Source organism: Manis javanica, chromosome 1 (assembly GCF_040802235.1).
Source record: "Manis javanica isolate MJ-LG chromosome 1, MJ_LKY, whole genome shotgun sequence".
Taxonomy (NCBI): domain Eukaryota; kingdom Metazoa; phylum Chordata; class Mammalia; order Pholidota; family Manidae; genus Manis; species Manis javanica.
The window spans coordinates 75,604,611-75,629,095 of NC_133156.1; the positions used below are offsets into that span (position 1 = coordinate 75,604,611).

Consider the following 24,485-nt stretch of genomic DNA (forward strand, 5'->3'; position numbering starts at 1 on the left):
GATTTAGGACTCACTAAAAACAAATAGCTAATATATTAAGAGTATCTGCATTATTAAAATTCAAAGCACTAATTAAAATTTTTCAAAGGTGGATAGTGCTGTAAATGAGTCGTTTAAGATAATCCTCAATCGCTGTCTTTTCTCCTCCTTTCAAGGGTCCTATTTCTGAACTTCCCCAGTGAAATATCATGGGTTGCACTTTCAAAGGACTTTATTTTTAGAACACTAATATTACACTATCACCCACAGGGTAGGCATGAAAAGACATTGCTCTGTGCTGGTGAAACTTAGTGACCCTGTCCCCTTGGGTTGTCACACTGAACTGTCATTTGTACCAACAACCCACAGTCGTGAAGTGTACGAGTAACCGATCCACATTCCCACTGGGGCTTTTTTCCCTCTCAGAGTTTTCTCTGACTGCGCTGCCAGAGAAAACAAAGGACCAAAGATTTTCCCAAAAATGTTTAAAAACGCTACCCAAGTGACCCTGTCGATCCATACTCAAGAAGGGGGAGAAAATGAAAGGAGGGGGGCTGGGTGGGGGGATAAAAAAAGGAAAGCTCCGTCAGCGCCGGCACAGAGCGGCCTCCGCCCCTTACCCAGACGGGACAGTCGTGAACCACCAGCTTGACATTCCCAAACGCGCTGGCCTGATACTCGGTGAACACCGGGCGCGCGACCGTGCTGGCCGCGTTCAGCAACAAGCTGCTTTCGTCCCCTGAGACCAGCGGGCTTCTCCCCAGGTAAGTGCGGATGAGCCCCGACGGCCGATTGTCCTGGTGAAACGCATCCCCCTCGTTCCCCAGCGCCACGATGTGAATGGACCTACGGACGAGGAGGGGGCGAGGGGTCAGGTGGCCCGCGGTGAGCGCCAGGGTCCCTCCGCTCGGAACAGGAAGTGGGGAGGTCGGCGCGCGGCGAGGACGGGCAGGAGCCCCTCGCCCCGGGGCGCACGACGCGCGTTGGGCAGACAATGGCAGGACCGCGACGCGTACGTACATGATCTCGAATCCAAGGGCCGGGCGACGACTGGGAGAAAAGCGGCTCCTCGCGGCCTCTCGCGGCCCGTGGGCGGCGTACTTAGCCGCAGTCAGCTCATCCCCGGCTGCGGCCCCTTCGCGCGCCTCCACCGCGCCGCGGCCGACGCAGAGCGGGCCCCCCAGCCACCAAGGGGGGCCGGGCCGTGCGAGTCGGGCCGCGCGCGCCTGCCAGCCAGTCAGGAAGTGCCCGGGGACATCCCGGCGGCCGCCGCTCCCCGCCTCCCGGGTCGCCGCTGCCGGGAGTCGCCAGGCGCCTGGGCGCTGCAGCCCCCTCTCCGCCGGGCTCCCGCGGCCGGGCAGCTGTCGCCTCCTGCGGCTGCTCCTCCTTCCGGCCGAGACGGGTGAGGAGGAGAGCAGGGCCGCCGCCCCCCTCCGCCGGCCCGGCGGGCGGGCGCAGCACGTGCCGGCCGCGGGGGTCGGGCGGCTGCGGGGACGCGCTCCCCGCCGAGGCCCTGGAGCCCGGGCAGCTGCTGCCGGATACAAAGAGCGGCCCGCGCGGGACGCCGTGGAATATAAATTAATAAATACAACGCCCAACCGGCGAGCTCCCGATCACCAGTCCTCCTGTAGCAAGTTTGTTCAACTCGGAAGGCTGTAACCAGAGCCATGGCAAGCGGGGGGGGGGGGGGGGGGCGATGAGGCCCCCGCTCCCTAAAGACTAGGAAAAAAGAGGTTAGGGAAGCTAGGGAGTCAAGCCGGAAATTTTTTTTACCCTCTTGGCCTTGGCGGAAAGTAGTTTATCACGTCTGCCGCTTTGTCATTTGTCAACATGCGCTGCAGCTGCTTTCTAAAATCATACTTGTGAGAAAAAAAATAAAGGCAACATTCATACCGGTTGCAGAAAGAGTTCTTTGTCCACATACCAATTAATTTGCTAATATCACTTATGGGGGATTATTTACTATTTCAAGCTATATTTGGCATATTTTACTAAAAACTGCAGAATATTTTTTTAGGTGCTGGGGTGGTTCTTATTATGATAGTTTATAAAAGAAGTTACGTGCAAGGTGTTTGACGGCTTTGCAATGAAATGCTAGATTACTTGGGAGATTTTTCAGTATACATATGGGTACCTATTTAATAATGGTTCCTGAGAGACCAACTGAAAAAATAACAATCATGCTAATGCAAGGCTATTTGAGATTCCTGCATGGTGATGCACGAAAGTAAAGGTTGTGAATGTCCTTCAAGGGCCTCCAACTAACTCAGTGCAAATGCACACTGAATCCACTAATACCAGAGGTTAGGGCCAGAGGTTTCTCTGGACCTAGGCTTAGCCAAAAACAGGAAAACTCTTACAAGTGCTCTGTGGTGAGAGTTCAGTTTATCCCTTTGTTTATTTAGCCCTACTTTAGAATTTCTCTGTTTCTCTTCTCAACAGAGCTATTTTGAGAGTATGAAACAGGAGGGCCCGAGTAGGTCAGTGAAAGAACCAGGATAAAATGGCTTTGGAATGTGAACAGCTTTTTAAAATGGGCCCTTGTTGCTCAGTTCAAAGTAATATAATAGTTTCTCATACTCAGATAGGACATAACAGGAGGCATTCTTTCAGTAGTCAGTGATTTTTTTAAATCTAGTTTTCCTTTGCACTCAGAATAACTTCTCTTTTAGTCTCTACAACCTAAACCATCCTGAAATATTTAAGAGTACCTGCTCATCTTTCTCTTGGGTGAATAGAAAATATATTGTCAATACCCTTGAGATAGAACAGGTAAATGAGACAAGGTTCATACCATTATAAAATCTACTTACCCTGCAAAAAAGGCCCAATTTATACTTTAACCTAATCTACATGCCATTCTTCCTCTTCTTCCAGTCCTTCAACCAACTAAGTAACTTTGTAACTAGGACAAGTGATAGACCTCCAAAGTGTAAATAAAGCTCTGTGGATAAAGAATGCAGTGATCCAAATCAACACAGTCACCTAAATAATCCTATTCTTAAGACAAAACTTCAAAGGAATTATGAATCATCTGTATACATCATGCCTTATGCTAACCCCTATCCAAAAGACCCAATACAACTCCAAACCCTAAACTCTTAATGTGCCTCCTTTCTGAGGTTACCCACACTACCGTCTGAGTGTGTACTGTCTTGTATCAAATAAACTTTTTTATTGCATAAGCCTATTGCACTTGTCTTGGAATTCTTTTCCATGATAAAGGCAAGAACTCTCTAACCTCCACCTCTGGTGGTAAATGTCTTTGTCACTTTGCTATTTCATGCAGCTTTCTAGTCTTAACACAATTCTTTTCTCTCTTCCTGTTTTATTTCAAACCAGTAGGGAAGTGGAAGTTCTTAGTACACAAACTCACTCCATCCAGTGCTCCATGGCTCCCCCAAATCCTGGGGTGGTAGGGGCTTAGTTCCCACGCCATGCAGATGCAAGCAGACAGTGGACACCAGGGGACCCTGGCTTTATGAGTTGACAAGGTATTTGGCCTATGCCAAGCAGGAGTTCAATGAACTTCCCTTTTCTCCCTCTGTTTTTCCTTTCTCTACTGCCTGCACGCCTGCTGACATTCACTTCTGCTCTTGCTTTAACAAATTCTTTCCTTACCTACACTGTTCAGACCTGTTTGAGAATTGTTTCTCCACCAGAATCAAGAACCCTCCCCGGTCCAGGTTGAAGTTTCAGGAAGTGCACATGGAGAAACCTCCCCAAACGCAGCTGCCCAACAACACCGTTCAGTAAACACAGGACAAAAACAAAGGCACTAGAATGAATGAATGGATAAAGAAAATGTGGTATATACATACAATGAAATATTATTCAGCCATAAAAAAGGAAGTCTGTCATATGTTACATGAATGAATCTTGAGGGTATTATGCTAAGTAAGTAAGCCAGTCACAAAAGGCAAATACTACATTATTCTTCTTAGATGAGGTATCTAAGGCAGTCAAGCTCTTAAAAACGAAAAGTAAATTGGTTTTACTGGGAGGACTGGAGGGAGAAGAAATGGGTTGTTCACAAATACAGTGTTTCAGTTTTGCAAAATGAAGAAGTTCTAGAGATGTCTTGCAAACAAGGTATGTATAGTTAACAATACTATAATGTACACTTAAAAATGGTGAATGGTAAATTTTATATTACATGTTTTTTACCACAGTATGAGAGAAAGAGAAGATGGGAAATGACTGGAAGGGAGATGACATTAAGTTTTTTCCTCAGTTACTGGTTATGTGAGCCAAGCCTGTGCTGGGTAGGCATGGGAGATACTAAGATACATCAGACTCAGTCCTCAACCTTGAGAAGCTGAGTCTATTATTAATGGTCATTATATGATAAATATTAATGCACCTGATTCTTTGAAAACATACTGTTTCCTTAAATAATTATAACACAGGTATATGCATTCAGTAATAGAAGTAGGTACAAAGTCTACTTAGGATAAAGTTCAGTGAACATTAAAAGAGATCTGTCACCAGAGAGAAGTTCACAGAGGAAGGAAACATGGTCTTAGGTCTTAAAAGATGAGATGGAGTTTGCTAGAGTTGGGGGAAGAGGTAGGTGGTTGGAAGACAAGGAATGTTGGAAAGAATGGACAGACATGATGCAAATTACATGCAAAGGTATAGAGACATGGAAGATTATGGCTTATTCAGGGAGCACCAAGAGCTGAAATTAGTGCATCTTGCAATTTCCTTTATTATAGCAGGCAGAAAAGAGAGTGGTAGAGGCTTCCCAAGAGATTTCCAAAGTCAGACCTGGTGATACTCAAAATATAGATTGGAAATCCCTAAATCAGCCTTTGTATATAAGCAAAGCCTGGCTAGATGCTCACCAAATCCATTTTCTCTTCCAGGATCCACAGTTAAACTACATTTCCCAAAGACTTTGCATGTAGGTAGGGCCACATGATTAGTTCTTACTAGTGGAATATGATCTGGCTGAACAGATAAGAGAGGCTGCCTTCTCCACTCTCTTTTAGACTTCTGTCTACCAGCTGGATGAAGCCAGATAACCTTGAAATCATGTGTTTGAATATGTTGGTCTGCAGTGTAGAAGCAGCCTAGGCCTCTGAATGATTATTACAGCAGAGGCTTTTCACAGCATGCATTGTACTGTTACATGAGTGAGAAAATAGATTGAGTTAAGCCAGACATTTGGGGGTCAATTCCAGCAGCTAATGTTATATATCTTGGTTAATAAAATATCACAGATGGTCCATTTCCTGATATCATAAAGATTCATTTCATAATTGTCTTAAACTACATTTTATAATTTCTCATTAAAACAGTTTTTATTTGGTCTATATATTTGTAGTTTTCCTCACTAGTAGCATTTTTTTTAAATTTACTTTTACCAGGTTGTAACAAATTGAATTATCATATGTCCTCCAATCTCAAGGTTACTGTGGAACATACACGGAAGGGCCTCCAGCTCAAACAATGTTTTCCTTTTTTGTGTGTGTATACAAAAATACCATTTCGTATTCATTTTGATAGATGTTCTTATCCTCAGATAAAATGTGGCCACATGTGTGTGTAAGGTAACTCAGTCAGCTGTTACTTGTCCCCAGATCATGAATATTAATATACCAGCCTTTGAAAAACATGTTGGTTCCTTAGTGACTAGAGAGGGAGCAAGTGTTGGTAAGGGCAGGTCTGACAGCTAGGATTGGCGTAAGATTTTTCCAACTGTGTTTCAAAGAAACTAGGTTTGCACTGTCCACCTGAGGCAATAGGACAGAAAGGTTCCTAGAGAAATCTGAGCACCAACCCCCTCCCATCTTATAGTCAATCAAAGCAGTCTTATTGCCATTTTTTTAAATATTAGAGTTCCATTCATTTTCAATAAAAAGAAGGACTTTCTAATATTAAAAAACAAACAAAACTTTAAGACTACTCATCTATATCAAGAGTCTCCAAAATGGAGTACATAAGATGACCCCTGAAATTCCAAAATAAAGTATTTGAAATTCTACTTACAAACAAACATATTCTTTACCAAAAGAGAGGAAAGATATTAAGCTTTACTGATTTTTAATGTGAGGATTGGCACCAGCACTCCCACTTGACCACAGTGGAGCAGGCACCTAGGCTGTCCTGAGCAGAAGTGGGGAGCACAGCAGCACACAGCAGGGAGAGGAGAGGCCTTTCTCCTTTGTTCACTTTCAACATAGTGCCACATGCTGCAGTTTCTGTATCTAAGGGGCTTTATGGAGGATATTTAAGTAAACTATCTGTTAAAACATAGACCAATGGAGGTAGTGCTAATAATGCAAGAACAGGCAAATATAATCAACTGAGCTGACATTTCCGATGACTAATCAGATCTGACAAGAAGTTAGTCATAATAACTGAAATTATAAAGAACACTATTTTAATGAATTTAGATAAATTTGCATCTACTTTTGCTAACCAGCTTCACCCTAAGTGCCTATTACAGTTATTAGATAATTATATTCTTAACTAATTACAATTAGCTAGCCATTCAAAAATGAGGCATCCAAACATGAAGGCAAACTCAACAATATTCAGTATATTTAAAGTGCTATTCAAGCCAGTTTTTAAAGAAAACTCACCAATTATGAGTGTTAAAAAGACTCTTCTGAGCTTTCTTAACAGTGAAAAGTACAAGGAAAATATAACTGGGAAAACAGTTTTCTTCTTGCCAAGATAAAAATGTCTGAAATAAAACACAAGTGAAAAAAAAACCAACTGCATTCCTTTGGTAGCAAATACTTTAAGAATATGCATATAAACATTGCTAAAGATCCAAACACCCAAGTATTACAACAAGTTACACAATGTGAAAAGTTTCCTATAAGGTTAAACTGAAAGCACAGATGTTTTCAATATGTCTCATTTTGTGGTATTTGATAGACTGTTTCAGTGCTATATTTACTAGATCGTATTTCAGTAATGAAACGCGTTCTAAAATGACTTTTTTTTTTGCTAGTCACTCAAAAAAGCTAGAGTACAGATTATATTCTTTCTCTACTACAACTTTTAATGATATTGTAAACAATAATTGAGTGTTCAAAAATAAGAGCCATGTTTTATGCAAAACTTGGGTATGTGTAACCACTGACAGATTAGCTGTTTTGCCTAAAATTTTTTTTAAGAAGGAAGGATTCTAAGCTATGATTACAGCGAGAGCAACCACATGGAATTCATTCACAGTATATCTCATTCCAGCAAAGAAGATGAAGCTAGAATGCCCAGAACTACAGGATGTTATGAACACAATTGATTTTGTGCAAACAAGACTTTATATAGAGTTTTAAAATTTTTTCTTCGTTGTGAGGTAGAAGACAGAAAAGTACATAAACCTATCATAAGTTAATAGATAATTATAAATAAACATTCCTAAACTTCATAGAAAATAGCACATTATAGGTAGACACACACACACACACACACACACACACACATATCCCTGGTGCCCCTGCTCAGTTACAGTCCTCTTCTTTGCCTTAGAGATAATCATGGTCCTGACTTGTGATGATTTCTTTTTTATTTTTCCTTACACTTTTGCTACCTATCTTTACATTCCTAAGCAGATATTGTAGTTTTTCTTCTTTTTAAACTTTTTATAAATGGCATCACACTGTACTCTTCAGTGTCTTGGTTCTCATGCTCATCATTTATCTATGTTGATGTAGCTGTGGTTTGTTTTTTTCATACCCTTTTATTGCTGATAAACAGCCAATGGATATATGTACTACCACTTATTTATCTATCCCATTGTAGATGGACATGTGGGTTATTCCTAGTTTTTGTTATTAAAAACAAAGCTGCTAAGACCACTCTTGTAAAATATAATACCTTTATGCGTATGCTAGGTCACAGTGTATGTGTATGTCCAACTTTAGTAGGTAATAGCCAACTGATTTCAAATGTCATTTTAATTATTACACTTTCAGCAGCAGGGCATGAAAATTCTCCCCAAAATTCATTGCATGCTTAAATATACTTATTACAGCCAGATATTAAGTGTTTTACTGATACTGACTTACGTAATTATCATAACAGCCCTATTGAGTAGGTTCTGTTTCTATCCTAATTTACAGGAGAGGAAATTGAGGCACAGAGAAGCTAAGTAACTTGCCCACAGCTACACAGTAGTGAGTAAAGGAGCTGGGATGCCAATTTCAAGGATTGGCTGCAGGGTCTATCTAGTCCCTTACCTGCTATGCTATGTTGATGCTTAGAAATATTTCCTTTGTAATGTAATCTTTGTGATGGAAAACAACACATTTAAAGTATAAAAACTTGTACCTTACAGGACTTTTAACCCCATTTAAACATTTTCAAAATAAATTATAGATTTTGAAGCCATTTGTTAAAAATGTAAAAACGTACAGCACCTTCTGATTAGTTTGCAGGAACAAATGAGCTGCATTAGGCAAGATGGAAATGTATTCATCAGATTTCAACCAAAATCTTTCCATGAGTAAGGGACTGAAAAAATTGAGTATTATGATTTAGTAACCCAGCTAGTGAAGCAGTTCTGCCATTTAAATCCACATGTCTTTGTGAGCTCTTTCAGTGAGTCTTAAAATAAACTCAACACAAAAGCAGACATCTGCATTGCTGTATCACAAATGATAAACCAAGATTTAAAAACTAATGAAGCATATTTAATTATTTTAGAGAAAGTCATATTTTAAAGAAAATTATAAAAATTTATTATTAATATATTTTAATATATTTAAAATATGACTTCATCTTTATCTCATCTAGTGAAAAAATTGTTTCAGTATGTTTTATTGCATTCATAATGCAACAGTAATATATGCATGTAATTTATCAAGATATTGAGGGTGTGCTCAAAACTCTTTCTGATAGGGTGCTCGGTCAAAAAAATTTGGAGACTACCAGTCTGGTGCCTAAGGCTGTACTCTATAAAAGAGCGAGCTTAGAAGGACACTGTAGTGGTGCCAAGAAGCAGAACCAGGCATCCAGGCTGGCTGCTGGGGCGAGGGAGGCTGAGAGAGAGGAAGCAAAGAGGAGAATGAAGGCAGCACAAAGTGGAGACCTACTTGCTTAGAAATCCACACAGGGAAAAATGTATTTGCATTGTATTAAGTAGTTTAATGAGAGATAAAGTGTGCAAATTTACACACAAAAGATTTTTTAATTCAGGATTAGTGTTGTTTCTTTTAATTTTTTTAAACAACAGGAGCTTGGGTGTACTTCACATAAGAGTTACTTACTTAAAGTCATGTACCAGGATCAGTAACCATACAGTCATTTAAAAAAAAAGTTGACTTTACTCGCTTTATTACCTGAGCCATTCTTCCCAGAGAACTAGCCAACAGTTTTCTTCTAAATTGTGAGGCTGCAATACCATCAATTCTGTTTGGAGAAGCCAAAACAAGAATCCAAAATGTCGCTTATTTTCAAAATCTAACTACCCTAAGCTCTTTCAGAAAAGGTTTCAAATGTTGTTTGTTTAGATTTATATTATCTGCCCACCTCCATTATTGTGCCCAATCATGTATGTCAAACAACCGTTCTATTTTCCAGTTAAAATGTTACTTAAAAATACCAGAACATATGTTCCCTTGAAAGAGGACTGCCTATTTCTACCAGCATTGAACTTCAAAAACTTCTGGTTGTTCACCCTTTAATATTCCTGCTCTGTTATTTAGTTCTTGAAAATATAAATATATAATAATCATTATCAGCACTACTAATTATATCTTTTATTTATCTTAATACTTTGTGCAATTTTTCCATTTGGAGCCATACAGAAATGTAGGTTATTAGATTTAAATAGTGTAATACTCTGCTGATAGGTCTTCTTTTTGAAGAACTCAAATACATTTAAAACAGATTTATTTCAATATTACTATAATCTGGCACTAGTTTTAACTGTACTAAAAGTGGTGCCATTCACAATGGTAAATTCCCCTTCAGAGTTACCCATCTCTTATACTCCTCTTACTTGCTGTGTTCAGGTAGGTGCATCTCTGCTGTGGCCATCCGTTGGGCATTATCCCAACTGAGCATTTCACAAGCATGCTTTGAAATGTTCTCACTTTTCATTCAACGGCTGTCATATGCCACTTCACCTGACTTAATCTGCCCTCATTTAATACTTTGGATCCTTATTTTTCTCAACTTGCTTTTTACGTTTCAGTTCTGAGTCTATAATGCTGTCTGTAGTTAAAAACTCTATTTTATAATGAAAAGCAATAGAAATTTTCTTAGAGGTCTTTTTTTCTGAGGACATTCAAGCTGATTAATTATTAAGTTGGCAGCTTTATCCTTGGTGCATAGTCCTTTTTGGCATTCTAACGGATCAACCAGCTGAGGCATTTAAAATTTTTGACTTATCTTAAATTTTTTTTATCTTCCTTTTTTCCTGATTTTCACCTTTTCCAGAGATCCCCTTGGGCACATTCCTACCAATACTATGCTCCTGTTGAGGAGGAAGAAATGTCCTCTACCCTTTGAAGTTCTTCTAGCTGGTATAATAATCAAATTGACATGAGACAGATTAAAAGGAGAAAAAACAAAGCTTAATTACCTACATACAGGGAAGCCACAGACATGGGTTTGAAAGACAGGAGGAATGAGATATATATATCTCAGACCCCTAACCAAGGAGAAATGGGTAGGGGTCTGAGACTTGGAAAGAAAAGGGAAGTAATTCACAGGAATATGAAAGAATAAATGTTTGATAAACAAAATACTTGATGGGCCACACAGAAATAATGAGAGGCACAAAGAGAAATTTTAACAGCCTTAACCACATCCCTCCCTGTCTACCACAGGAAGTTTACTTCTCCCTGGAGTAGTTCCTCCATCTAAATTATTTTTATGCAGTTGTGGGATTAGGAAGGGGGTGGGGGAGGGAGTTCAAAGTTTCTTTCTGAGTCTTTCCGGCTTTGACGATTTTCAGCTCAATAATCTGCATGTTTCAATGGCACGTCTTGGGCAGCCTACCCTTGGTCCCTACACTCCTCTTTAGAGCCCATTCAAATTTTAAAATCTCAATCTGGGACTTCAATATTACTTTTGATTAATATTCTCTCCTCTCACATTCAAATTAAGTCATCTGGATTTGTGTAATTATTATCATCTCTCCAGCTGTACCGGCAGTTTCTTTCCCCACTGTAGCCAGATCCAAACCTCCTTTCCAGCTGATAACTGCCTGCACTCCTGCAGGCAGGTTATCATTTCTGCTAGTGGGAAGGCTGGCTCAGTGTTCTTCCTCAGGGCGTTCTAGGGTTACAAGCTCTTTGCAGTTTTAGGACCAACATGGGATGAGAGCGATTCAGCCTACATCAAAATGTACTAAGACCTTTCTCAAGGAAGTGATAAGTGGGAGAAAGAAGCCAATATGTTTCTGGACTAATCCTCATGGTAAGCAGTGCTTCTCAACCTTTCCACTGAAATAGCCCCTGAAAAAGAGGTATCTGGACAACCCCCCACAACATTGCCATCCCTAAACTCCTGCGAAGGTTGCAACATAAATCGCCCCCTCCAAGCCCAGGAATTTTTTTAAGTCTCAGATTTTGCCTTTAAGCCATAGTGTATCCTTGTTGATTTAACATAAAAGTGAGGATTATTTACCACCAGGTAAAATGGAAGGATATGCATGTTTATACTGTGATTTTTCTTTCATGTCCCTTGCTTTATGACCAAACTGACAAATCATAAGGAGAACTTAAATTCTGAGGGAGAAGAAAACTCTTCACTTCTAGTGACATCTGGCAAAAAATGACATTTCGTATAACTGCGTATTTAGAAACTATTTTTTGTTAATGAAAAGAAACAAAAGAATAATCAGTAATTGTTACTGATTATTTGGAATGTTTGCCATGTTGGAAAATTCCTGTTTTTACTGGTTATTATATCTAACCCTTTGAGTGGTGGGAAGAATCTATGATTCTATGCAAAGAATGAGACACTCAGAAATGTGCAGCCCTGGCATAACACAAGAAACAATGAAGTATAATATTCTACAAACAAAACAAAATGACAAAAAAGCAGAGTTTGCTTTGTTTTGTTTTGTTTTGTTACAAGCATTTTAGTGCTCACTAGCCGTAGCCTTAAAATGGAACAGTCTGTAACTAGGTCGCTACCCATGAACAGTCACAAATCATACATTGTTCCTAACTCCCCATGCTAGACTCTAGTTTTAGGAGACATTTTCAGCCAGTGTATTTTATTAATGCCCTATGATTTCTAATAAATTACTCAGTCCTCTTGCATTAACTATCATTACAACAATGTTTTGCTAAAACTTCATTATGGTCTCCAAGATTTTTACCGCAGGAGGTCAACTCCAGTTAAATGGAGTCACTGTTCTAAATAACCAAGCTAGAAATGTCATAGGGAGAGGCCAGCTGGGCTGCTCAGGCTAGCTTCAGGATGACATTGCCTCAGTCAAGTCACATTTTCCAGGGCTCATTCCTTGGTTTTGCAAGTTCAGAGACTTTATTTTGTCATAGTGCCCAGAGTTGATCATATTCCAGGGACGAGATGTGTGCTGACCCAATGCACGAGAGGCCAGTGTGTAAACTAGATTACCAGTTTACTCACTTATAATGAGAAAAGTAACTTTCAAAAAGCCTAGAAACTTATGGCACATGGTTAACACCTTCTTTTCCCTGTAGGAAAGTATACAGGAGAAACCTGTTATTATCTTTTCAGTTCAACAAACATTTGTTAAGCACCTAAGGTCATTTTGATCCCAAGGATGCTTTGCATGTATAAATAAACACTTTAATTAGAATTAATGCCAGCCCTGAATTGTCACAGAGACATTATTTTCCAGAGTAAAGGGGAAATTTGTGCCAATTTATGACTTGATCAATTTTCTGAAGTTTTCTCTTTTGATTGCCAGGTTCAGCCTTCTAGGAGAGACAAATAAATATCTGCACGATAAAATCAGCTGCAAAGATCAATAGCCACATTCACAAAGCCAACTTCTAAATATGGTTCTTGACCTGGAGCTTCAAAGGAATCTGATAACTCACTGAACAGGTATGCAAACAAGTGTGTGTAATGCCTATGTGTTTTTTACTATTAGATTCTCTTGTCAGAGAGTGACCTGAAAACCTGAAGTCTTCCAAAGCAATCTGGGCATGTAGGCAACCAATGCCTCCACTTACTCAGTATCAGGCATTTCTAGAATTCTGTAACTTACCCTGGTCATCTGGGTTTGCCCATGCTTTGCTTCCTTCCAAACCTCTCTAGTCTACCTTCTGAAATTCCAGTTGGAGTGAAGAGGGAGAGCCAGGCCACTACCCTCCATCCTCCTCAGAAGAACTTCTGTTCTGAGGTCTGAGAGAGACGTTTACTATACTCACCTGTCACTTGGCAACTTGCTGTCACTTAGCAACCTCCCGGTCAACATCCCCCTCCCACATACACTGTTCACTGTTTTTCTTTCTACTTCAGATTTGTCCCCGATCCTCTGTGATGTCCACGTCCACATGAATCACCCTTACAAAATCTCAGCCTCTTTGTCTTCGGTTTGCATCACTCAGTTGCTCCCTGCTCATGTTCTCACAGAACCTCCAAACTCTTGACCCTTCTGCTTCCTCAGTCTCAGCTAGCCCTCTTCTTTCTTCATTTCCTTCCCTATCCATTTGAGATTTCACAGTGCATCTCTTGTCCCTACCCTCACATCCCTTGTTCTATTGTCCTTCAGTCCAAAACCCCAACCCTGGATTTATTCAGGTGTCCAATTTTTCTGTGCCCATATCCGAGTTGCTAAATATTACTATAGAAAGTCACAAAACTGTGCAGATTGATGGTACTACACATTCATGGCCTCCAGGTCCAACCGAGCATTCAGTACTGCTTCGGCAAACCTACTTAGTGCGCCTGTTCTCCAAAGTGGTTCAAGCCTTCTCACCATCCCGCATCTCTGATTTTGACATCTCTTCCCCCCTTCTCCTCCCTTGTGTTTTCAGTCACAAAGAAAAAGGAAGCATCAGATGGGGAACTCTCCTTAGCTTCCCACTACTAGGCTGACAAATTTATACGCAGCCACATACATGCTTTTCTTTCTCCTTCAGTCACAGTGCAATAAATATCCCTCATCTTATTTAAGGCTAAATTCCGGTGGTAGAGCTGTGTGCTTCCCCTTCTGACACTGGAAGGACTGTACTCCATGTATTTTCCTCTTTGTTCTCCTGTGTCTTCAACATTTACCTCTTGACTGTTCTTACTATCAGCATTTAAACATGTCCAAGTCTCTAGCTACTATTTTTCTTTCCCATCTAGTGAAGCAACTTTTTTTTTTAAAAAAAAGGAAATATCTTTTAGTTCTTTTAATCCTTTCATTTGTCAGGACTTGTATGCTTGTCTATCACAAATTTCTAGTGTTTCAAACGGACTTGTTTTAAGTGCTACAGACTTGCTTACCTGGGAAATTATTGTGACTTTTAGAATTCCAATATTATTCAAGTTCTTATTATTCAGCAATTTTCTTTAAACTTTAAATTATATATTATATATATATTATATACATATATAATTATAAATTATATATTTTGAAATATACAAAAAGTACACAATATAAATGTATGGTTTAATGAAAAATGGTAAACGAACACCCTTTAACCACCATTCAAATTGTGGGAGTATCTCAGCCTCTGCACCCCTTATGGATCATTCCCTTCTCATCCCTATAGAAGTCACCACCATTCTGAATTTTATAAATTTTCTCAGATTTTTTTATAAGTTTGTAAGTCTCTTTTCCTGTCTAGGCCCACTCTTTTCCCTACCCTGCTCTGTAGAAAGGCAGCTCCTGGCATCCTGGGAAGCTAGCTTGTATGAAGTTTATCAACAGGCTCCTTTGACCTCTGGCTTCCAGTTGCTTTTAGTCAACAGGGAAATCAGAGGGAGCAGAATGAGGCAGGATATTTCCCTCGCCTGGCTCCTCCCCGACAGACACTCTACAAGGGCTAGCTGGGCTGGTTTTATCACCAACTTTATTTGTCAGGGTTAGCCAGAGAAATAGACCCAACAGGATGTGCGTGTGTGGTGTGTGTGTGTGTGTGTGTGTGTGTGTGTATAACACTAAACGAATATATCACATATACTGAACTGACATATATATATGTGAGAGAGAAAGAGATTTATTTTCAAGAATTGGCTCATGCAATTGTTGAGACCTGGTAAACCCAAAATCTGCAGGGTAGGCCAGTGCTATGGAGACTGGGGAAGAGCCTCCCTGTAAGTCCAAAGGCCATCTGCTGGCAGAATTTCTTCCTACTTCAGGGAGGTCGGTTTTTGTTCCATTATGAACTTTAACTGATTGGATTAGAGCCATCCATGTTGTGGAGAGTAACCTACTTGACTTAAAATCCACTTAGTTAAATGTGAATGTTATATTTAAAAACATCTTCACAGAAATCTAGAATATGTTTAACCAAGTATCTGGGCACCATGGCCCAGACAAGCTGACACATAAAATTAACCATCACACCAACCAAAGGTCACAATTCCTGTGAGTACCTCTTCATTCAATTCTCTCCCTCTGAGCTCCCACTGCTTACCCTTTCAGGCCTAGGGGTGGTTCTGCTAGTATAACTCTAGGACACTGCACCAATTTTTGTAGATTTTCCTTTTGCCTACACCTTTTGTTAGACAGTCTTCAATTACGCAGCTTGAGTTTATCATTACCCAAGTGTGCCATCCTAGAGAATATAGCTGACTGCTTTTGAACTTGATATAAGTGGAGTCATGGTATATATGTTCTGTTGTGTCATATTTCCTTTGTTCAGTGTTAGTTATAGAAGTTTCATCCATATTGTTACATATAACAACAATTCATTCATTTTTATTGCTGTATAGTATTCTTACACATGAATGTACTATTATTTCTATATCCATTCTAATGCTGATGAATATATATGTTGTTTCCAGTTTGGAGCTATTTCTTATAAATAATACTGCTATGAACATTCTTGCACATGGCACCTATATGTGCAATTTTCTCCACAGCATATACATAGGACTGGGATTACCACATCATAAAATATGCATGCATTTAATTTTTTAGTTGTTGTTATCATTAATCTATAATTACATGAAGAACATTATGTTTACTAGGCTATCCCCTTCACCAAGTCCCCCACACACACCCCATTACAGTCACTGTCCATCAGTGTAGTAAGATGCTGTAGAATCACTACTTGTCTTCACTGTGTTGCACAGCCCTCCCCATGCCCCCCCTACATGCTAATTATACATGCTAATCATAATAACCCCATTTTTTCCCCACCCTTATCCCTCCCTTCCCATCCATCCTCCCTAGTCCCTTTCCCTTTGGTAACTGTTAGTCCATTCTTGGGTTCTGTGATTCTGCTACTGTTTTGTTCCTTCAGTTTTTTTTATTCTTATACTCCACATATGAGTGAAATCATTTGATACTTGTCTTTCTCCACCTGGCTTATTTCACTGAGCATAATACCCTCTAGCTCCATCCATGTTGTTGCAAATGGTAGGATTTGTTTTCTTCTTATTGGCTGAATAATATTCCATTGTGTGTACCACATCTTCTTTATCCATTCATCTACTGATGGACATTTAGGTTGCTTCCATTTCTTGGCTATTGTAAATAGTGCTGCAATAAACATAGGGGTGCATCTGTCTTTTTCAAACTGGGCTGCATGCATTTAATTTTATGAGATAATTCCAAACAATTTTTCCCAAAGTGGTAGCTCCAGTTTAAACCACACATGTAGTATATGAGTGATTCTGTTACTCTACATCTTCACCAAAGTAACCATCTCATTATCTTAAGACCTTTGAATTTTTGCCAGCTCTTCTGGGAAGTTGGGTCATTATGGTTTTAATTTGCATTAACAAATAATAATGTTGATTTAATTGGCTATTTGGATTTCTTCACTTATGAGGTATCTGTTGAAGTCTTTTGTCTGTTTTTGCATCAGGTAATCTCTTTTCCTTGATCAAGAATTATTTATTTATTATAGATTATAGTCCTTTGTTGGCTTTATCTGTTACAAATAAATCTTCCCATTCTGTGGCTTATCTTTTCACTTTCTTATTTTTCTGAAGTTCTTCAATTGAATGAAGTCATATTTGTCAGTATTTCCTTTCTAGTTAGGACTTTTTCTGTCTTACATAAGAAATGTCTCCTTAGCCTCAGAATATAAAATTTTTTCTATATGATTTTCAAGTTTTATATTTTGCCTTTTACATGTAGGTCTTTGGTCTACCTGGAAATGACTTTTGTATATGATGCAAAGTAGGTATGCAATTTTATTTTTCTTATAGGTATATCCAGTTGTTCAAACACCATTTATTGAAAAGAGTATCCTTTTGCTATTGCTCTGCGGTGCTGCCAGTTTCATGTTAAGTATCCATAAATGCCCTAGGTCTGTGCTTTTTCCATTGGTTCATTTGGCTCTTGTGGGATTACCATGCTGTCTATGTATTATAGTGTTAAGAAAGCTACTTCTACCCAATTCTATTTTTTCAAGTGTCTTTTGCCTGTTCTTGGCCCTTTGTAATCCTTTGTAAATTTTAGAGTCATATTCTCAAGTTCTACGCACACAAAAAAATAATTAGTTGTGATTTTAATTGAGATTGCATTAAATCTATATTTAGTTAGCCTTTCAAAATAGGAGCATAGTATATCCCCCATTTATATAGGTCTTCTTTCATGTTTTTCAGTAAGAGTTTTGTACTTTTCTCCACAGACATATTACAGAGCTTGTCTTTGGTTTATTCCTAGTGCTTTGTATTTTTAGATATTATTGTAAAAGAAATCATTTTCCTATTTCATCTTCTTCCTGTTTGTTGATAAATAAAAATACTTAATGCTGATTTTTCCCTTCAGTGACTTTGGCAAGTCCTATTATTCTTACAATGAAGCTAAACTTCTTCAAAAGGTTGTTTACAAATGAGGCTCTTCCTCACATGCTACTCATTTGTCAACTCACTACAGGCTCGTTTTTGTCCCTCCCACCCCAAACTGCTGTTCTCAAGGTCACCGACGACCTTCCTATCTCCCAAACTGAACACTCTCCTCAGGCTTCTCAAGACTTTGCTAATCTTTTTTGGCTTCATTTGTTAAAAAGCACTCTCCTTGCTCTTTTCTTCCTCTCTGCTGGTCATTGCTGGGGTTACCTTGCTCTGTCACCTTCTCCGTGCTGGTGCTTCCTAGGGCTCTGTCCTAGACACTTTCTATTCTTAGGCTGTAGATTGTTCCTCCCTTTCACCTATTCTTATGGCTTCTACAGTTGTTTAGATAGTAATTTCTCAAATTTCAAACTCTTAGGTTCCATATTTCTCTCCTGAGCATCAGGCCTATATATCTAATTGTCTAGGTATCTTCATTTGGCCATTCTTCAGGAAACTTATGCATAAAAGTTTGATAACTTTAAGTTTGATAACTTTAACCACCTAAAAATAATACATATAAGTAGACTCAGGATGTATGGAACTTAAATTGCCTAAGACAAATAGAAAAGAAAAATAAAATAGGAACATAAGAAATGGAAAAAAATGAATAAATCCATCATTTCATGCTATGAAATACATTCATCATTTCATGCTATGACTCTATGCCTGCAAATCCCAAGAAAATCCATAGGAAAACCACTAAAACAATAAGAAAATTAAGTAAATTGATTGGGGAACAAATAAATGTAACTAACATATATATAAAGTCTAATAGATAATATAATAATCTAATAGATAATATATAACATATATTATCTAGTTAGAAAATGTAATTTAAAAATTCCATTTACAATAGCAACAAAAAGAATAAAATCTGTTGGAATGCAATTAGCAAGAAATGTATGAGATCTATACAAAGAAAAGTTTCAACATTAGTAAGAAAAACAATAAAAGAACTGAACCAATGAAAAGGCATTCCATCTTTCCTCTACTTACTATTTATAGAATAACAAGTAAAATATGCTGACAACAGTGGCTTGAGACAGCTGTTTTATTATACTCATAAATTCTGTGGGTCAGAGACTGTGACAGGACGCAGCAGGAATGGCTTTCTGCTCCGTGGCGTCTGAGGCCTCGGGTGGGTAGACAGACCCTAATGCCTGCAGCGATGCAGCTGCTTTGAGAAGTCCAGTGACAGGGCCTGGGGTCATCTGCAGGCATTTTCATCATACAAGCTGATGCTTATATTTGGCTGGGACTCAGCTGGGGGACAACCGGACGGCACATACATGCTCTCTCCTTGTGGTTTCTTCACAGTGTAGGCCTCAGAGTAGTTGGCTCTCTTGCATGGTTCTTCAGGGCTACAGAAGTGTGTGTCCACACTGAACAAAGAAGAAACTGAACCCACACAGCGTCTTTGAATCCACACAGCATCCCTTCAGCTACATTTTATCCATTACAAAGAGTGACAAGCCTGCTCAGATGAAAGGGGAGAGGACAGAGCCCCTGTTTCTTAATGAGCTGAATGCTAAAGACACTTTGTAGAACAGGGCGTGGGATGGGACATATTGTTGCAGCATCTTTGAAAATGTATTAATGTTAATGGGACACATGTGTTCTTGAATAGAATAATTTTACATCATATGAATGTTAATTATTTATCAGTTAATGTGTAATTTATTTTTTTTGGAAGTTAAAAAATATCTTTATTAATCTAGTTTATAACGTCTAACTGCAATTCTGTTGACCACTGAGCTGCAGTGGCAGTTTTTGTAAAAACATGTTCCTCTGAGAGTCCAAACTTGGAATCAAGCTGTTATAATGAAATTTATTTTTAAAATTTCTCACCTGCAACATTTATAGAACACTTGGAGATTTAAGAGTTTCGGGGAGAAAGTCTAATTTATGCATTAGGTGTCTAACAGGAAGGGGTTGCCAGACTTTAATTTCTCTTCTCTTTCCTTCTGATTGAATTAAAAGGGTATGGGTAATCTGGTCTGTAAGATAGATGGTGGCTCTGTGAACCGTTTCGTTCCCCAGGGTGTAGAAGAACATTAAGACCTTGAAGTTTTAGATGCCAAGCATGGAGAACCCATGGCATATTTGAATTCTTCTTTCACAGAAGCACTGAGTTCCGTGCATGAAAACAGCCACAGACAAAGGCAGCCATGGAACAGTGTGAAATGAGTCTGCCCCAGTGCTAAGGACTGGTCTTCTTGGTCTTTGGAGTTGGCCACACTGGCTGTATCCTTACTGGCTGTTTTACATTTCACAAGTTATTTAACCTCTCTGGGCTCCAATTTCCTTATACAATATTCTAACAGCTTTTCAACTCCTTAGTAAATTATGATTCTGTTCTGTAGTTCCAGCAAAAGTCCCAGATTACTTCTCATTGACCTGGCTTGGGAGATGGTTGTATAAGTGAGGCAGATACTATGATTAGGAACATGAATCCTTTTTTTTGGTCAAAGATTCAGGCATATGTAGTCAGCTGCACCGGGGCAGACACTGGCTGCGGAAACCACCGCAAAATCTGAGCCAGGGTAGGAAAATGTGAATTGTCATTGAAGAATTGCTGGACGCTCAGTGCAGACCACTCTGAGAGTGAAAAACCCCAAAGAAGGCAGAGGAAGGTCCTCCACAAGATCTGTCCTCCAGTTAATGTGTAATTCAATGTATAGAATGTACCTACCCCACCCCCAGCTCACATATAATTGTTGTACAGTATTTCTTTTTTTAATTGTTAAACTTTGTCTTTATTATTATTTTAAAGGTTAATATTTGTTTATATTTACCATGTGTTAATTGAAGACTTTTATTAATACTCCTTCTCACATCCATCCATCCTTTGGAATTTCTTTCTTCTAAAATCCCTCAGCTAAATTATCATTCAAGAATAAAAGTGAATGTGCCCCATCTGTGGTAAATTCTGATTTTTGTCCAAAAAGCCTTTATATCACTTTTATTTTTGAATGATAATTTAGCTAAATATAGAATTCTAAGATTCATTACTATTTGTTACTAATATTAAATATTTTTATTTAAAATGATTTTGTGTCAAAATACTCCCAGGTTCAAAAACAACAGAGACAAACTGGCAAAACCAAACCCCCCATTGCCCCATTATATCTGTCATACTAGTAAATTGATAAGGCGTGTTCCTGCTAACAAGAAGCTTATTGTCTCTTTAACTTCAAAGCAGAAATATTAAACAAAAAATAAATATATATTTTATATATAAATTTTATGATATTATATATCAAACAAAATAAATATTGTTGAAAATTTGGATGATGTATTCAGAATTTTTGTTTAAATAATATTGAAAAGAGAATAAATTGCCCTCTTCTCTAGTTACTAAAGAAATATTAGCAATTAAGAATTTATTTGAATGCTTGAATGAGCAAGGAAGAAAACAACTTAATTTACTTTTCTGATGTAAAGTAGAGGATCTGCCTGAGATCTACCTAAAATTGACCTGTTGGGCAGTTCCTTTTGGAAGTAACTAAGTCCTCTCTTGATTTGAGAAGACTTCATAGCCTACAAGAATAAAGTGACCTGTCAAAGATATATTACTAATAAACAGAAGAAGGTCTGGGGAATGGTTTGGAAAATATTTTTTTTTCCATGGGGATGGGAGGAGGTCAATGGATGTGCTTCAGCAATCAGTGAACCCCGGAGCATTGCAGGAAATATTTTGTCTTTCCTCATTTTCTCCCTCCATGCTTTTCTTCCTATCCTTACAGAAATGGAAAAGTAAGGAGATAGATAAATCCTTCCAGAGTATCAGAAAAGAAAATCTTGGAAGTTTTCTGAGTAATAGAAAACTTAGACTATGTTTGAATAGAAACCATAGACACTACAAACATTGTACTCTTGAGATAGGTTTCGACTAAATCAAGTCTTATTTGAAATTTCAGTTAACATTTGCATGTTTCTTAACGGTTATTAAAGGTTAAAAAGTCATTTAAAATGAAATTTCTTACACTGAGGTAAAAAGAATTGGGTAACTTAGATTACAGTGAAATTCAATCTAGTCTGTTGCCATTCAAGTAGAAATCTGTAATGATGGTTTAAAGCAGACTTTCTATAAATATTTAATTTATTTACTTTTTCAAACTTATATTAGGGAAATGTACTTCATCAGTGCTATTACCAGCTGACCATTATTGGACTATTAAAGAGAATTTTCATTACTTGCTCTGTATATAGTTATAAAACTGAAAAAGTTAAAAATCAGAGAACTTTTCATTATAATTAAACCATTAATACATATATTTTTTAAATAGTGAACTTTTTTTAAATCAGAGAACTTTTCATTATATTAGGCCATTAATACACATATTTAAAAAATAGTCATTGGCAGAGAAAGACGTAATTTCACTCAGGTATAAAATCTAAAAAACAAAACAAAGAAAACAGAAACAAACTTATAAACACAGAGTAGAGTGGTGCTTGCCATAGGGGAGGAGGGGATGGGTAAAATAGGTGAAGGGTATTAAGAGGTACAAACTTCCAATTATAAGATAAATTAGATACAGGATGAAAGTACAGCATAGGGAATATAGTTAATATTGTAATTTCTTTGTATGTTGACAGGTGGTAACTACACTTATCGTGGTGAACATTTAGGAATGTATAATTGCTGAATCACTATGTTATACATCTGAAACCAATAGAAAATTATATCAACTGTATTTCAATTAAAAATAAGAAAATAGTAATTGACATGCTACTACCATGGAACTATTGACTTTTATGAATGAAATATTTAATAATGTACACTTACATGGAATGTATCGTAGGGGTTGGTTTTAACTCTCTAATTCATGCCTTATTTTATTAATCAATTAATGGATACCTATATTTTATTTAAAACTATTTCTTATAGATTAACAACATATGCCACTTTTATACATGTGAGTCTAAAACAAAAGAATTTTTAAATTAAGTGAAAAAAATTACTGTCTACTTTCAACTGTTCCATATTAATCTATTTTGACTTCCCAAAGTTATTTGTCCTCTGCCAGACTAGCAGCTGCTACAGCCATGCATCTGTCACATGTTCCAAGATAGTCTAGTACCCAGACAAATAGATGATTGAGGCACAAAAACAAAAACCCAAAAAGGGGCCAGATAGCTATCTTTCCACTAAAATAATTTATGTATTTTATAATATGCAAGCATGAAAAATATTACATTCAGAGGTTATAAATGAAGAGATACAGAGAATAATTAAGCTGTTTCCAAAAATTGAACCGCCAGATCTCTGCCAAACTCATTTACACCAAAGTAAGTTTTAATGAGGCTGTGTGCCTCTGTGTGTGCTTCTATGATGTGTGAGTGTGTGTGTGCTGTGTGGGAGACTTGTGTGTCCATGAATTTGTGTCTCCATGTACATACCCATCTGTCAATGTTTTTGTATCTGTTGTGTCTCGGGGGCAGGACCCAGAGGTGGGATTATATTTGTATAAAAAAAAGAAGGAATCCATTTCAGCTGGAATCCATCTTCCACTGGATAAGAAAAAAGAAGTGTATTTTTATTACTAAAAAGATCCCTGGACAATAGGTGAAACAATAGATAATTTTTGTGCCTATAGATTTTAAACTTTTTTATATAACTTTATTATAATAGATATATGTGTGTTCATTATTGTTTCAAATAGATATGATCACCCTTTAATAACCTATTGATATATATACTTTCAGATATGTTTTATATATAAACATGTTTTTGCAAAATGGGATTATCCTAAATAAACCATTTTTTACTAATATGGCAAGAAGTCAATAAGTACTTATTTGTTCTCTCCCTAACACAAAGCACAGTATGGGATATATAGAAGGCATTAAGAAAATATGTGTTACATAAATGGAGGAATCCTTTGTGATTGTCTTTGTCATTATTTTCCCTGTGGCATATTTATTTATTTATTTATGAATTCCAAATGAAGTGAACTTTAGCCTTTTGTTATATACGTATGTTACAAATGCTGTTTCCCCCATTTACACTTAAATTTTCCTTCTCCAAATGAATATTTGGAAATAATATTCAAACATCTGGATTCATTTGATTGAATAAAAATGTCATCTGACTTAATACAAATGGTGCTTTATTATGACTTTTCGGGAAATAAATAAAGTAAATCCAATATATAGTAGCAAAGGGCTGAACCAGTAGAGGTTCTACTCTGTTTATATAAAGATACAGGAATGATTTGTAGGTATTAACACAGAATATGCTAACAGCAGTAAATTTTGGAGTCAGACAGACTTGATTCTTATTTCCACCCCTCAGTAGCCGTGTGATACAAGAAAATCATTTAGTGCCTCTAAGCATCTGTAAATTGGTGATAATCAGCCCTCCCTCCATGAGTTAATGCCCAGTAGTGCTCAGCTAATGGTCTTTATGTGGCATTCCATCCCACGATGGGTATTTCCAAACTGGATACTTATTCTTAAATATGAAAACAAACTAGATCTAGAGCTTCAGATTGGGCTCAGGCTCTCTGCCAAAAATCTAAAAATGACATGAGAAAAAATATATTCATGTGTTTTGTACATTGTTTTGTTTTTTTGCCATAATTATTTTTAAA

The 24,485-nt window shown here is 37.9% G+C and overlaps 1 protein-coding gene and 1 long non-coding RNA gene across 4 annotated transcripts in view; one reads left to right on the forward strand and one right to left on the reverse strand.

Annotated features, from left to right (window-relative positions):
- Positions 1–1,609, reverse strand: part of RHOBTB3 (Rho related BTB domain containing 3) — a 57,624-nt gene extending 56,015 nt beyond the window's left edge. For 2 of the 3 annotated variants that reach the window (XM_037012026.2, XM_037012027.2), the window contains exons 1-2: positions 1,000–1,609; positions 600–825 (exon numbers count right to left, since the gene is read on the reverse strand). In XM_037012026.2, the coding sequence (XP_036867921.1) occupies positions 600–825; positions 1,000–1,001 (228 nt within the window). In that variant the 5' untranslated portion in view covers positions 1,002–1,609. The remainder of the gene's footprint in view (positions 1–599; positions 826–999) is intronic. The other variant, XM_017669544.3, reaches the window with a different exon arrangement.
- LOC108402793 (uncharacterized) lies at positions 605–21,178 on the forward strand. The gene is made up of 3 exons (XR_001854538.3): positions 605–743; positions 12,851–12,990; positions 19,207–21,178. It is a non-coding gene; the product is annotated as an uncharacterized lncRNA (long non-coding RNA).
- Positions 21,179–24,485: the final 3,307 nt, after the last annotated feature.